The following is a 15,331-nucleotide window of genomic DNA, read 5'->3' on the forward strand; positions in this document are numbered from 1 at the left end:
TCATATCTGTATATATAACCAGCTCAGGACCTGGCTTGCCTTTGCTGGTACCAAGATGCATGTTCACATACGAGCTTATCTCCAGTGCAGGGGATCCTGGGCCTGCTCAGAGCAACCTACATGGAGGGAGGCAGGCTCAGGTCAGGGGAGACGTGGAGCTTGTGAGAAGAGAGGAGAGGAGATGAGAGGAGAGCAGAGCAGAGGAGAGGGGCCTCAGGAGAGGGGCCTGGGGGAATAAAGGAAGGCTGAGTCAGAATGACTGGCTCAGCCCTGTGGACAGAAGTGAGGGCAAGCACCTGACCCCATGGACCCTGTGTGGGAGAGAGCAGGGCATCTGTGCTGCACACTGTGCCTCTCTGGGGGCCTCTCACTTGTGCTGGGAGCAAGGGAGTGGGAGTGAGGCCACCCAGTGTGTGGTCCTGGAGGATCAGCACCACAGGCACCTGGGAGCTGTTCCACATGCAGATGCCTGGGCCCCACACTGACCTGCCTCAGCTGCATCTTATGAAGTACCCCTCCTCAGGAGACTGTGTGCTCACTGAGTGTCACAGACTCTGAGTCTAAGCCACTGTAGAAAATCTCACTTCCTCCCTTTGTCTCCCCAGGTCCTACTGGGCCACCTGGGACATGGGGCATAACAGTCTTGCTCTTGTCAAGTAAGCTTGATCCAGGTTCTAGACCCTGTAGTGATGTGGAAAAAGTGGTTTCAAAATATACTTTTGCATTCCCACCAACAGTGCAAAAGGGTTCCCCTTTCTCCACATCCTTGCCAACATTCACTGTTTGCTGTTATTAATGTTAGCCATTCTGACCGGTGTGAGGTGATATCTCATTGTGATTTTCATTTGTTTTTCTCTGATGATGAATGACATTGAGCATCTTTTCATGTGCCTGTTGGCCATCTGATGTCTTCTTTGGAAAAGTGTGTATTCATGTCTTCTGCCCATTTCTTTCTTTTTTTTTTTTTTTCAACGTTTATTTATTTTTGGGACAGAGAGAGACAGAGCACGAACGGGGGAGGGGCAGAGAGAGAGGGAGACACAGAATCGGAAACAGGCTTCAGGCTCTGAGCCATCAGCCCAGAGCCCGACGCGGGGCTCGAACTCACAGACCGCAAGATCGTGACCTGGTTGAAGTCGGACGCTTAACCGACTGCACCACCCAGGCACCCCTTCTGCCCATTTCTTTACTGGATTATTTGTTTTTTGGGTGTGGAGTTTGCTAAGTTCTTCATAGATTTTGTATACTAACCCTTTATCTGATATGTCATTTGCAAATATCTTCTCCCATTCTGTCGGTTGCCTTTTAGTTTTGTTGATTGTTTTCTTTGCAGTGCAGAAGCTTTTTATCTTGATGAGGTCCCAATAGTTCATTTTTGCTTTTAATTCCCTTGCCTTTGGAGATGTGTCAAGCAAGAAATTTCTGTGGCTGAGGTCACAGAGGTAATGTTACCTGCTTTCTCCTCTAGGGTTTTGATGGTTTCCTGCCTCACATTTAGGTCTTTCATCCGTTTTGAGTTTATTTTTGAGTGTAGTGTATGAAAGTGATCTAGTTTCATTCTTCTGCATATTGCTGTCCAGTTCTCCCAGCACCATTTGCTAAAGAGATTGTCTTTTTTCCATTGGATACTCTTTCCTGATTTGTCAAAGATTAGTTGGCCATACACTTGTGGGTCCAATTCTGGAGTCTCTATTCTATTCCATTGGTCTATGTGTCTGTTTTTGTGCCAATACCATACTGTCTTGATGATTACAGCTTTGTAGCAGAGGCTACAGTCTGGGATTGTGATGCCTCCCGCTTTGGTTTTCTTCTTCAATATTACTTTGGCTATTCAGGGTCTTTTGTGGTTCCATACACATTTTAGGATTGTTTGTTGTAGCTTTAAGAAGAATGCCGGTGCTATTTTGATAGGGATTGCATTGAATGTATAGATTGCTTTGGGTGGTATTGGCATTTTAACAATATTTATTCTTCCAATCCATGAGCTTGGAATGTTTTTCCATTTCTTTGTGTCTTCTTCAATTTCCTTCATAAGTTTCCATAGTTTTCAGCATACAGATCTTTTACATCTTTTGTTGGGTTTATTCCTAGGTATTTTGTGGTTCTTGGTGCAATTGTAAATGGGTTCAATTTCTTGATTTCTCTTTCTGTTGCTTCATTATTGGTGTACAGAAATGCAACCAATTTCTGTACATTGATTTTGTACCCTGCAACTTTGATGAATTAATGTATCAGTTCTAGTAGCCTTTTGGTGGAGTCTTTTGGGTTTTCAATATAGAGTTTCATGTTCTGTGAAAAGTGAAAGTTTGACTTCTTCTTTCCCAACTTGGATGCCTTTTATTTTGTTTGGTTGTCTCACTGATGAGGCTAGGACTTCCAACACTATGTTAAATAACAGTGGTGAGAGTGGACATCCCTGTCATGTTCCTGATCTCAGGGGGAAAGTTCTCAGTTTTTCCCCATTGAGTATGATATTAGCTGTAGGCTTTTCACATATGGCTTTTATGATGTTTAGGTATGTTCCTTCTATCCCGAATTTCTTGAGGGTTTTTATTAAGAAAGGATGCTGTATTTTATTAAGAAAAGATGCTGTGTTAAGGAAAATGCTTTTTCTGCATCTATTGAGAGGATCATGTGGTTCTTGTCCTTTCTTTTATTGATGTGATATATCACATTGATTGTTTTGCAAATATTGAACGAGCCCTGCAGCCCAGGAACGAATCCCACTTGATCATGGTGAATCATTCTTTTCATATGCTGTTGGATTTGATTTGCTAGTATCTTGTTGAGAATTTTTGCATTCATGTTCATCAAGGATACTGGCCTGTAATTCCTGTTTTGTGGGGTCTCTGTCTTTTGGGAATCAAAGTAATGCTGGCTTCATAGAATGAGTCTTAAAGCTTTCCTTCCATTTCTATTTTTTGGAACAGCTTGAGAAGGATAGGTATTAACTCTGCTTTAAATGTCTGGTAGAATTCCCAGGGAAGCCATCTGGCCCAGGACTCTTATTTGTTGGGAGATTTTTGATAACTGATTCAATTTCTTCACTAGTTATGGGTCTGTTCAAATTTTCTATTTCTTCCCATTTGAGTTTTGGTAGTGTGCGGGTATCTAGGAATGTGTCCCATTTTTTCCAGGTTGTCCAGTTGGCATATAATTTTTCCTAGTATTCTCTGATAATTGTTTGTATTTCTGAAAAATTGGTTGTGATAAGTCCATTTTAATTCGTGATTTTATCTATTTGGGTCTTCTCTGTTTTCTTTTTGAGAAGTCTGGCTGGGGGGTTATCAATTTGGTTTATTTTTTCAAAAAAACATCTCTTAGTTTCATCGATCTGTTTTAGTTTCATTCTATTTATTTTGTTTCCACTCTGATCTTTTTCTCTTCTTTTGCTGGCCTTTGTGTTTCTTTGTTGTTTTGCTTCTAGTTCTTTTAGGTGTGCTGTTAGATTTTGTATTTGGGATTATTCTTGTTTCTTGAGATAGGCCTGAATTACAATGTATTTTCTTCTTAGGACTGCTTTTGCTGCATCCCAAAGGGTTTGGACCATCGCATTTTCATTTTCATTTGTTTCCATATATTTTTTAATTTCTTCTTTGATTGCCTGGTTGACCCATTTATTCTTTAGTAGGATGTTCTTTAACCTCCATGCATTTGGAGGTTTTCCAAACTTTTTCCTGTGGTTGATTTCTAGTTTCATAGCATTGTGATCTAAAAATGTGCATGGTCAACAGGCACATGAAAAGATGCTCAACGTCGCTCCTCATCAGGGGAATACAAATCAAAACCACACTCAGATATCACCTCACGCAAGTCAGAGTGGCCAAAATGAACAAATCAGGAGACTATAGATGCTGGAGAGGATGTGGAGAAATGGGAACCCTCTTGCACTGTTGGTGGGAATGCAAATTGGTGCAGCCACTCTGGAAAACAGTGTGGAGGTTCCTCAGAAAATTAAAAATAGACCTACCCTATGACCCAGCAATAGCACTGCTAGGAATTTACCCAAGGGATACAGGAGTACTGATGCATAGGGGCACTTGTACCCCAATGTTTATAGCAGCACTCTCAACAATAGCCAAATTATGGAAAGAGCCTAAATGTCCATCAGCTGATGAACAGATAAAGAAATTGTGGTTTATATACACATTGGAGTACTACATGGCAATGAGAAAGAACAAAATATGGCCCTTTGTAGCAACGTGGGTGGAACTGGAGACTGTGATGCTAAGTGAAGTAAGCCATACAGAGAAAGACAGATACCATATGTTTTCACTCTTATGTGGATCCTGAGAAACTTAACAGAAACCCATGGACGAGGGGCAGGAAAAAAAAAAAAAAGAGGTTAGAATGGGAGAGAGCCAAAGCATAAGAGACTCTTAAAAAGTGAGAACAAACTGAGGGTTGATGGGGAGTGGGAGGGAGGGAGGGTGGGTGATGGGTATTGAGGAGGGCACCTTTTGGGATGAGCACTGGGTGTTGTATGGAAACCAATTTGACAATAAATTTCATATATTGAAAAAAAAAAATAAAAATGTACATGGTATGGTTAATTATTTCATATTTATTGAGGGCTGTTTTGTGACCCAGTATGTGATCTATCTTGGAGAATGTTCCATGTGTACTCGAGAAGAATGTGTATTCTGCAGCTTTAGGATGAAAAGCTCTGAATATATCTGTCAAATCCATCTGGTCCAGTGTATCGTTCAGAGCCATTGTTTCTTTATTGATTTTCTGCTTATATGATCCATCCATACCTGTAAGTGGAGTATTAAAGTCCCCTGCAATTACTGCATTCTTATCAGTAAGATTGCTTATGTTTGTGATTAATTGTTTTATATATTTGGGTGCTTCTGAATTCGGTGCTCCTGAATTTATAATTGTTAGCTCTTATTGATGGATAGACCCCATAATTATGATATAATGCCCTTCTTCATCTCTTGTTACTGCCTTTAGTTTAAAATCTAGTTTGTCTGATGTAAGTATGGGTACTCCAACTTTCTTTTGACTTCCAGTAGCCTGATAAATGGTTCTTAATCCCCTCACTTTCTTTTTTTTTTTCTTAATTTTTAATCTTTATTTATTTTTGAGAGGCAGAGGCACAGAGTATGAACAGAGAGAGAGGGAGACACAGAATAGTAGCAGGCTCCAGGCTCTGAGCTGTCAGCACAGAACCTGAAGTGGGGCTCGAACCCACAAACCATGAGATCATGACCTAAGCCGAAGTCAGACACTCAACTGACTGAGCCACCTAGGCACCTCACCATCCCCTCACTTTCAATCTGAAGGTGTCCTCAGGTCTAAAATGGGTCTCTTGTAGACAGCAAATAGATGGGTCTTGTGTTTCTATCCATTCTGATACCCCATGTCTTTTGATTGGAGCATTTAGTCCATTTACATTCAGTGTTAATTATTGAAAGATATGGATTTAGAATCATTGTGTTATCTGTATGTTTCATGCTTGTAGTGATGTCTCTGGTCCTTTGTGATCTTTGTAACATTCCACTCACAGAATCCCCTTTAGGATCTCCTGTAGGTCTGGTTTAGTGGTGATGAATTCCTTCAGTTTTTGTTTGTCTGGGAAAATCTTTATCTCTCCTCCTATTCTGAATGACAGCCTTGCTGGATAAAGGATCCTTGGCTGCATATTTTTTTTTCCTATTCAGCACTTTGAATATTTCCTGTCACTCCCTTCTGGCATGCCAAGTTTCAGTGGATAGTTCTGCTACTACCCTTATGTGTCTAGCCTTGTAGGTTAAGGCCCTTTTGTCCCTACCTGCTTTCAGAATTCTCTCTTTATCTTTGTATTTTGCCAGTTTCACTATTATATGTCATGCAGAAGATCGATTCCTGTTATGTCTGATGGGAGTTCTCGTGCCTCCTGGATTTCAATGTCTGTTTCCTTCCCCAGACTGGAGAAGTTCTCAGCTATGATTTGTTCAAGTACACCTTCTGCCCCTTTCTCTCCTCCTCCTCCTCTTCTTCTTCTTCTTCTTCTTCTTCTTTGACTCCTATGATATGGATATTATTCTGTTTTATTGAATCACTTAGTTCTCTAATTATCCTCTCATGGTCTAGAATTTTTTTAATCTTTTTCTCAGCTTCATCTTTTTCCATAATTTTATTTCCTATTTCACCTATTCTCCCATCTGCCTCTTCAATCTTTGCTGTCACCACCTCTAGTTTATTTTGCACCTCATTTACAACATTTTCAAATTCATCATGACTATTTGTTTAGATCCTTGATCTCTGCAGAAATAGATTCTCTGCTGTCTTCTATGCTTTTTTCAGGCCCAGTTATTAATCTTATGACTATTATTCTAAATTCTTGTTCAGTTGTATTTTTGATACCTGTTTTGATCAACTCTTTAGCTGTCATGTCTTCCTGAAATTTCTTTTGAGGAGAATTCTTCCATTTCATCATGTTGGCTAGTTTTCTGTCCCTTATGTGTTTTAAAAGCTTGTTATGTGCCCTGCACCTGTGAGCACTACTCTACTCACTGTCCAGGGCCTGGCCCTTCACGAGGTGTTTTTTTTTTTTTTTTTGGAGTGTGTTACTTGCTCTCTGTTTTTGTGACTTTGGTTGCTTTAATCTGCCTACTCATAGTAATGTTTTGGACCCTCCACCAGGTGTGCTTTGATTTTTTCCCTGCAGTATCCCTGGAGAGGAAAACAAACAAACCAACAAAAAACAAAAACAAACACACCAAAAGCAAAAACCCAGAAACACCAGTTACAAGGACACAACAGGGTGGAGGTGGTGCTAATGGAAGAGGCCTTATCCCATACAAAGAGAGATATGACAGGGGCGAGGAAAAAGAAAAGAACAGAAAAGAAAATTGACCAGACAGAGAAACTATATGGCTTAATCCAGAGAGAGAGAGAGAAAGGAAAACAAAGGAGATGTAGAACAGGTATAAAGAGAATAGATTAAATATGTCTGCTTAAACACACCAACAACCAGAATAACCAGACTAGAGGAGGGAAGAGATAAGAAAATGGAAAAAAGGGAAAAAAATATGTATATAATAAGAATTGTCTGATAATTAAATCAGGAAAATGCAAAACTGCTGGGTGCGTTGGAACTGGTGGCAGTGCTGGTCTGGAGGAGAGGCTGTCTAGTTCTTCAGCATCAATCCCGTGCCAGTAAATACCAGTTATCAGGCACGGAGGGGCATGGATTGGTGTAGATGTGTCCCGCCTCCACTGTAGGCCTGCTGTCATTCCCTGAAGCCCCACTTGTTGGTGATGGGGAGAAAAATGGCAACACCCCAGTCTCTCCTCCATGGACTGGGTGTCCCAAACTACTCTGTTCAGGCAGTCTTCACTGTGCCACTGGTGCAATCGAGGCAGTTTGTCCTGCTCCACCGACTCCCGTGTCTCCCTGGCACTTGGCTGGGACTTAAACCCCAATGTCTTAAAGGATCCCGTTCCATGCCCCAATTCCAAGGAAGTGCCACTCCATGCCACCAGTATACAGTTTCTGGCTGGTGGGCACAGGCAGTCTTTGTCCTTTGAACAGTTATATATCTTCTTCCCACAGCCCTCCAGGGAGGGGATTGCTTTCTCCCACTGTGGACTTCGCCTCTGAACTAGTTGCTGAGCCTGGGGCTGGCTCCTCTCCTCCCCAGGTGCATGAACAGGGAAGCTGGCCCCAGTCCAGAGAAAGCCCTGCAGATAGAGATTGGATATTTCTCTGTCCCAGCTTGACATTTCAAATGGGAATAGGATCACCCTGGAAACGAGATATCCCACTTCCTTTCCTCTCTGCTCCTGGAGACCAGCTGTTTCCAGCAACTTCTGGCCCAGCATACATACAGACATTCTCCACTGGCATCTTCCAATTTCCCAGGATTCTGGATGTTTATTTAAAAATTTTTTTTTAATGTTTATTTATTTTTGAGAGACAGACAGACACACACACACACACACACACACGCACACACAAACAGATGGAGTGTGAGCAAGGGAGGGGCAGAGATAAAGTGAGACAGAATCTCCAGCAGGCTCCAGGCTCTGAGCTGCCAGCACAGAACCTGATGCAGGTCTTTCTTGAACCCATGAACCGTGAGATCATGACCTGAGCTGAAGCCAGATGCTTAACTGACTGAGCCACTCAGGCACCTGCAGACAATCTAGATTTTAAAATAAATACTGTGACAAGAGATGAAGAAGGGTATTATATCACAATTAAGGGGTCTATCCACCAAGAAGACCTAACAATTGTAAACATTTATGCTCCAAACGTGGTAGAACCCAAATATATAAATCAATTAATTGCACACATACAGAAACTCATTGATACTCATACCATAAGAGTAGAGGACTTCAACACCCCACTTACAACAATGGACAGATCATCTAAACAGAAAATCCACAAGGAAACAGTGGTTTTGAATGACACAGTGGACCAGATGGACTTAATAGATACATTCAGAACATTTCATTCTAAAGCAGCAGGATACAAATTCTTCTCTAGTGCATGTGGAACATTCTCCAGAATAGATCACATACTAGGGCACAAATCACCCCTCAACAAGTACAAAAAGATCGAGATCATAACATGCAGATTTTCAGACCACAACGCTATAAAACCAAAATCAACCACAAGAAAAAATGTGGAACGATAACAAATACTTGGAGACTAAAGAACATCCTACTAAAGAATGTATGGGCTAACCAAGAAGTTAAAAAGGAAATTAAAAAGTACATAGAAGCCAATGAAAATGAGAACATCACAGCCCAAAACCTCTGGGACGCAGCAAAGGCAGTCATAAGAGGGAAGTATGTAGCAATCCAGGCCTTCCTAAAGAAGAAAGAAAGGTCTCAAATACATAACCTAATCTTACACCTTAAAGAACTGGAAAAAGAAGAGCAAATAAAACCCCAAACCAGCAGAAGACGGAGAATAATAAAGATTAGAGTAGAAATCAATGCTATCGAAACAAACAAACAAACAAACAACCAAGCAAACAAAACAGTAGAACAGATCAATGAAACCAGGAGCTGGTTCTTTGAAAGAATTAACAAAATTGATATACCACTAGTCAGTCTGATCAAAAAGAAAAAGGAAAGGACCCAAATAAATAAAATCAAGAATGAAAGAGGAGAGATCACAACTGACACAGCAGAAATACAAACAATAGTAAGAGAATATTATGAGAAATTTTATGCCAGAAAAAAGGACAATCTGGAAGAAATGGACAGATTTCTAGAAACATATAAACTACCAAAACTGAAACAAGAAGAAATAGAAAATTTGAACAGATCCATAATCAGTAAAGAAATCAAATTAGTAATCAAAAGTCTCCAAAAAAATAAGAGTCCAGGGCCGGATGACTTTCCAGGGGAATTCTACCAAACATTTAAAGAAGAGTTAACACCTATACTTTTGAAGCTGTTCCAAAAAATAGAAATGGAAGGAAAAGTTCCAAACTCATTCTGTGAATCCAGAATTACCTTGATTCCAAAACCAAAGACCCCTACCAAAAAGGAGAACTACAGACCAATTTTCCTAATGAACATGGATGCAAAAATCCTCAACAAGACATTAGCCAATTGGATCCAACAATACATTAAAAGAATTATTCACCATGATCAAGTTGGATTTATAGCTGGAATGCAGGGATGGTTCAATATTTGCAAAACAATCAATGTGATACATCACATCAATAAAAGAAAGGACAAGAACCACATGATCCTCTAAATAGATGCAGAGAAAGCATTTGACAAAGTACAGCATCCTTTTTTGATAAAAACCCTCAAGAATGTAGGGACAGAAGGAGTGTACCTCAAGATCATAAACATCATATATGAAAGACTCACTGCTAATATCATCCTCAATGGGAAAATACTGAGAGCTTTCCCCCCAAGGTAAGGAACACCGCAGGGATGTCCACTCTCTCCACTGTTCTTCAACACAGTATTGGAAGTCTTAATCTCAGCAGTCAGACAACACAAAGAAAAAAAGGCATCCAAATCAGCAAGGAGGAAGTCAGATTTTCACTCCTTGCAGATGACATGATGCTCTATATGGAAAATCCAAAAGATTCCACCAAAAAACTGCTAGAACTGATCCATGAATTCAACAAAGTCATAGGATATAAAATCAATCCACAGAAATCAGTTGCATTCCTATATACCTATAATAAAGCAACAGAAAGAGAAATGAAAGAATCGAACCCATTTACAATTGCACCAAAAACCATAAACCTAGGAATAAATCTAACCAAAGAAGTGAAAAATTTATACAGCAAAAACGAAAAAAAGCTTATGACAGAAATTGAAGAAGACACACAAAAAAATGGAAAAATATCCCATGTTCATGGATTGGAAGAACAAATATTGTTAAAATGTCAATACTGCCCAAAGCAATATACACATTCAATGCAATCCCGATCAAAATAACACCAGCATTCTTCGCAGAGCTAGAACAAACAATCCTAAAATCTTTATGGAACCAGAAAACACCCCAATAGTCAAAACAGTCCCAAAAAAGAAAACCAAAGCTGGAGGCATTACCATCCCGGACTTTAAGATGTATTACAAGGGTGTGATCATCAAGACAGTATGGTACTGTCACAAAAACAGACACTCAGATCAATGGAACAGAATAGAAAATCCAGAAATGGACCCACAAGTGTATGGCCAACTAATCTTTGACAAAACTGGAAAGAATATCCAATGGAATAAAGACAGTCTCTTCAGCAAATGGTGCTGGGAAAACTGGACAGCGGCATGCAGAAGAATGAACCTGGACCTATTTCTTACACCATCCACAAAAATAAACTCAAAATGGATGAAAGACTTAAATGTAAGACAGGAAACCATCAAAATCCTTGAGGAGAAAGCAGGCAAAATCTCTTTGACCTTGGCTGCAGCAACTTCTTACTCAACATGTCTTCAGAGGCAAGGGAAACAAAAGCAAAAATGAACTATTGGGACCTTACCAAGATAAAAGGCTTCTTGCACAGGTAAGGAAATAATCAGTAAAACTCAAAGGCAACTGACAGAACAGGAGAAGATATTTGCAAATGACATATCAGATAAAGGGTTAGTATCCAAAATCTATAGAGAACTTATCAAACTCAACACCCAAAAAACCAAATAATCCAGTGAAGAAATGGGCAAAAGACATGAATAGACACTTCTCCAAAGAAGATATCCAGATGGCCAACCGACACATGAAAAAATGCTCAACATCACTCATCATCGGGGAAATAGAAGTCAAAACCACAATGAGATACCACCTCACACCTGTCAGAATGGCTAACATTAACAACACAGGCAACAACAGATGTTGGCGAGGATGCAGAGAAAGAGGATCTTTTACTGCTGGTGGGAATGCAAACTGGTTCAGTCATTCTGGAAAACAGTATGGAGGTTCCTCAAAAAACTAAAAATAGAACTACCCCATGACCCAGCAACTGCACTACTAGGTATTTATCCAAGGGATACAGGTATGCTGTTTCAAAGGGGCACATGCACCCCAATATTGATAGCAGCACTACTGACAATAGCCAAAGTATGGGAAGAGCCCAAATGTCCATCAACGAATGAATGAATAAAGAAGATGTGTTATATACAATGGAGTATTACTTGGCAATGAAAAAGAATGAAATCTCACCATTTGCAACTACATGGCTAGAACTAGAATGTATTATGCTAGGCAAAACTAGCCAGTTGGAGATAGGCAAATATCATAAAACTTCACTCATATGAGGAATTTAAGATAAAAAAAATGAGCATAATGGAAGGGAAGCAAAAATAATGTAAAAACAGGGAGGGGGACAAAACACAAGAGACTCTTAAATACAGAGAACAAACTGAAGATTAATGGAGAGGTTGTGGGGAGGATGGGCTAAATGGGTAAGGGGCATTAGGGAGGACACTTTTGGGATGAGCACTGGGTATTATACATTGGGGATGAATCACTGGAATCTACTTCTGAAATCATTATAGCACTATATGCTAACTAACTTGCATGTAAATTAAAAAAAAATGATACATTTATCATGATGAGCATTGAGTAATGTATAGAATTATTGAATCATTATATTGTACACCTGAACCTAATGTAACACTGTTAACTATCCTGGAAATAAAATAATTTTTAAAAAAGGATTTTTTTTGTTTATACCTTTTTTTTTAGTAATTAATTTTTTTTAATGTTTATTTCTTTGAGAAAGAGAGAGAGACAATGAGAGAGAGACAGACAGACTGACAGACAGAGAATCCCAAGCAGGCTCCGTGCTGTCAGCACAGAGCTCAACTCAGGGCTCGATCTCACGAACCGTAAGATCATAACCAGGGAAAACTAAATAGTCAGACATTTAACTGACTGAGCCACCCAGGCAACCCTTGTTTATTCAGTATTTTAAAGATGTTAATCGCTGCCCTCTCATGTGCATTTCTGCTAATGAGGAATCTATCAGAATCCTTGTCATTGTTCCCCTGAACCAACTGAGTTTCCTCTCCACTGGCTTTAAACTGTCTCTTTTTCTCTGCCTTAAACAATGTGGTATTGATGGGGATTTTGTGTATTTTTTTCCTCTATTTCTTGTGCTTGGGGTTCTCAAGAATTTGGAATCTGTTGGTTTTGAATTTTCATGAAATTTAGAGCATTTGTGGCAATAACTCATCAAATATTCTTGTTTACCTCCACACCTTCACTCCCTGGGAACACAATCACTTGTGTATCCATGGCTGAAGTTTCCTACACTCAGTGCTGCTCTGCTCACTTTAGTCTTTTTGTGCCTTTTACTATGCAGAGTCTGTGCTGTGTCCTCAGTTTCCCTCACGTCTCCTCCTCATGTCACCTGCTAATCTCAACCCTTGTGTTTGCAGCCTGAGATGTTGTCGTTTTCATCTCTAGAAGTTTGATTTGGATCCTTCAGTTTTCTTTTCTGTCTCCTCTTAGCATTTCTATCGTTCAGACTAAATTTGGATTAAAGTCTGCAACGTCATCCTGACTTCAACCTCCAGCCTTCTGTCCTTCCTGCAGCTTCCAGACCTGCCACTCTATGATTGCATGAACCATTTCTCAATGTCATTGTCTCTCTCTCCCACTGTCTCTGTGCATCACAGATAAATATACTCAGACACGTACATGATACACATTCTTTATTGGATCTATATTCTCCAGACAATACTAAGTAATGCACCTTATTAGCTGTAACTCTTTGTTTATTAAACTGGTTTCATTTTAGAGGTCTCTTTAGGGTTCACAGTCCTCACCTCCTGTCTTATCAAAGTACATCCCATTGACATGACATCACTCACGTACATGATAAGGACGTCATAACATGGTCTCATCTCCCCTATCAGTTTTGCTTCTCACTGTCAAATGTTTTATTTGTACAGCCATTACAAATCAAACATATTGCTGTTATTTTCTTTAAGCACTTATCTTTTATAGACATTAATTAATAACATTATTATTAGTTATATTTATCATGTAGTAATAATTCCTGATGTTTTTTTATATTTTTGTGTAGCTGCCCATTTCCTTTTGTCATCCTTTCCTGCTGTCCAAGGGGGAATCCTTTCCTATTGCTTGTGCTGAGGGGCTGCAGGTGACCGGTCCTGTGAGGTTTGCAGTCTGAAAATGTTTTAGGTGCTCTTCAGTTTTCAATGACGTTTTCACTGAGTAAAGATCAAAGCTGATAGTATTTTCTATGAGGATTGTGAAGACATTGCTCCCTGTTCTTTTGCTTACATGGCTGTAATGAGAAATGTGCTCCCACCATGAAGTTGGTTCCTCTGTAGGGAACACATCGGTCCTCTCTGGCTGTGAGAAGGTCTGCATCATTGGTTTGTGGCAATTTCATTACAATGTGTGTTGTGCTGTCTCTCATGATCCCTGTGCCTCAGCATTGTTGAGCCTCTTGAATACATTAGTTCATGTGGTTCACCGAATTTGAAGCCTTTTGCAGATTACTTCTTAACTAGTTTGTTATTCAGTCTCGGTTCCTTCCCTGCTCTCCCTCTGCTCCTACACTGCACACCCTCTGGGTGGCGTGAAGTTGTCCTACAGGTACCTGGCTTATATTCATATTTTTAAGTGTTTGGCTCTGTTTCATTTTAAGTAGTTTAAATTGCTTGACATCAGATTCACTCTTCTCCAGCATCCTATCTGCTGTCAATTTATCCAGTGTATTTTTAAATATCAGAGCGTTTCATTAGGGAGTTCTCAAAAGGTTTTGTCTTGAAAAATGCCATCCATATCTGCTCTTCACAATTCATTCAACCCTTCACCCACAGTAATGGAGGAAATCTAGTTCTAATGACTGTTTATGAATTCCCTGCTGATCCACACCGTGCAGAGTCTGTCTGGAGGGTGAAGGGTAAGGGGACAGACTCCAGACCTCAGATCGGGAGACCTGGGCCAGGCCTACTGATAGCTTTATGCACAGTATTCTTGGGGCAGGAGGAGAGTATGACACAGATGGGGAAGGGTTTGTGTCTCACTTCCCCATCTGCCTGTGTCACTGTGAGCTTCACTACTGATGTCATAAGACTGACAGTAATAGTCAGCCTCGTCTTCGGCCCGGGCCCCACTGATGGTCAGGGTGACTGTTTTCCCTGAACTGGAGCTAGAGAATCGGTCAGGGATCCCTGAGGGCCGCTCACTATCCTTATAAATGATCTGTATGGGGGCTTGACCTGGCTTCTGCTGGTGCCAATTGGTATATTTTTTCTCCATCATATCTCCAGAGCAGGTGATTCTAGCCGTCTGTCCCAGGGCCACTGACACTGAGGGCGGCTGAGTCACCTCACTGGAGGCCACGAATCCTGAAAAGACAAAAGAGGAGGGGTTGGCATGGGGTTCAGGGGATTATTCCAGGGACTCAATACTGAGACTGTGCCAGTCTGAGCTCAGGGTTCGGTTCAGGTACAGCTCAGGTCCTGTGGGGGCTGGGCGTGTGCAGGGTCCTGGGGACAGCACCTGTGCAAAGAGTAAGGAGGGGGAGCAGGAGAGGGGTCCAGGCCATGGTGGAGATGCCCAGAGCTCTGCCTCCTGAGACCCACAACACTGCTGGGCTCCACCCAGCCTCTCTTATTGCCTTCCAGGTCCTTGGGACTGTGATTGTTAGTACTTATGCAAATCTCCTCCATTTCTAGGGCTCCTAACTGATAAGCCACTTGTGAGGTCAGAACATGTGACTGAAGGGGGGAGCCCCAGCTTCCTCCAAACAGCTCTCAGGTCAGACCACCAGCCTTGGCATTCAAGGTGTGGAATCACAGTCACATTCATGGAATCAGACCACATGACAATGTTCTGAAATCATCCTGCTTGGAGTCTAGGCTTGCCTCCCTCTGTGGTCTTTCG

The 15,331-nt window shown here is 40.8% G+C and overlaps 3 protein-coding genes, 1 long non-coding RNA gene, 1 pseudogene and 1 gene segment (V, D, J or C); 1 reads left to right on the plus strand and 5 right to left on the minus strand.

Moving 5' to 3' along the window:
* Positions 1 to 15,331, minus strand: part of LOC123587584 (immunoglobulin lambda-1 light chain-like) — an 876,584-nt gene that overhangs the window by 190,104 nt on the left and 671,149 nt on the right. Inside the window, exons 1-2 of one of the 7 annotated variants that reach the window (XM_045457478.1) lie at positions 14,948 to 15,053; positions 14,496 to 14,793 (exon numbers count right to left, since the gene is read on the minus strand). The exons of the other annotated variants lie outside the window; for them this stretch is intronic. Coding sequence (XP_045313434.1) covers positions 14,496 to 14,793; positions 14,948 to 14,993 — 344 coding nt within the window. The 5' untranslated portion in view covers positions 14,994 to 15,053. Of the gene's footprint in view, positions 1 to 14,495; positions 14,794 to 14,947; positions 15,054 to 15,331 lie in introns of those variants that run through there. 7 annotated transcript variants of the gene reach the window in all.
* Positions 1 to 15,331, minus strand: part of LOC123587589 — a 511,389-nt pseudogene that overhangs the window by 176,660 nt on the left and 319,398 nt on the right.
* The window catches only part of LOC123587586, a 1,001,573-nt gene that overhangs the window by 166,846 nt on the left and 819,396 nt on the right, over positions 1 to 15,331 (minus strand).
* LOC123587588 (immunoglobulin lambda-1 light chain-like) overlaps positions 1 to 15,331 on the minus strand; it is an 824,513-nt gene that overhangs the window by 161,959 nt on the left and 647,223 nt on the right. The window lies entirely within an intron of this gene.
* LOC123587590 (immunoglobulin lambda-1 light chain-like) overlaps positions 1 to 15,331 on the minus strand; it is a 577,236-nt gene that overhangs the window by 153,452 nt on the left and 408,453 nt on the right. The gene's annotated exons all lie outside the window — the stretch shown is intronic.
* The window catches only part of LOC123587610, a 204,877-nt gene that overhangs the window by 49,340 nt on the left and 140,206 nt on the right, over positions 1 to 15,331 (plus strand). The window lies entirely within an intron of this gene.

This window comes from Leopardus geoffroyi, chromosome D3 (assembly GCF_018350155.1).
Source record: "Leopardus geoffroyi isolate Oge1 chromosome D3, O.geoffroyi_Oge1_pat1.0, whole genome shotgun sequence".
Classification (NCBI taxonomy): domain Eukaryota; kingdom Metazoa; phylum Chordata; class Mammalia; order Carnivora; family Felidae; genus Leopardus; species Leopardus geoffroyi.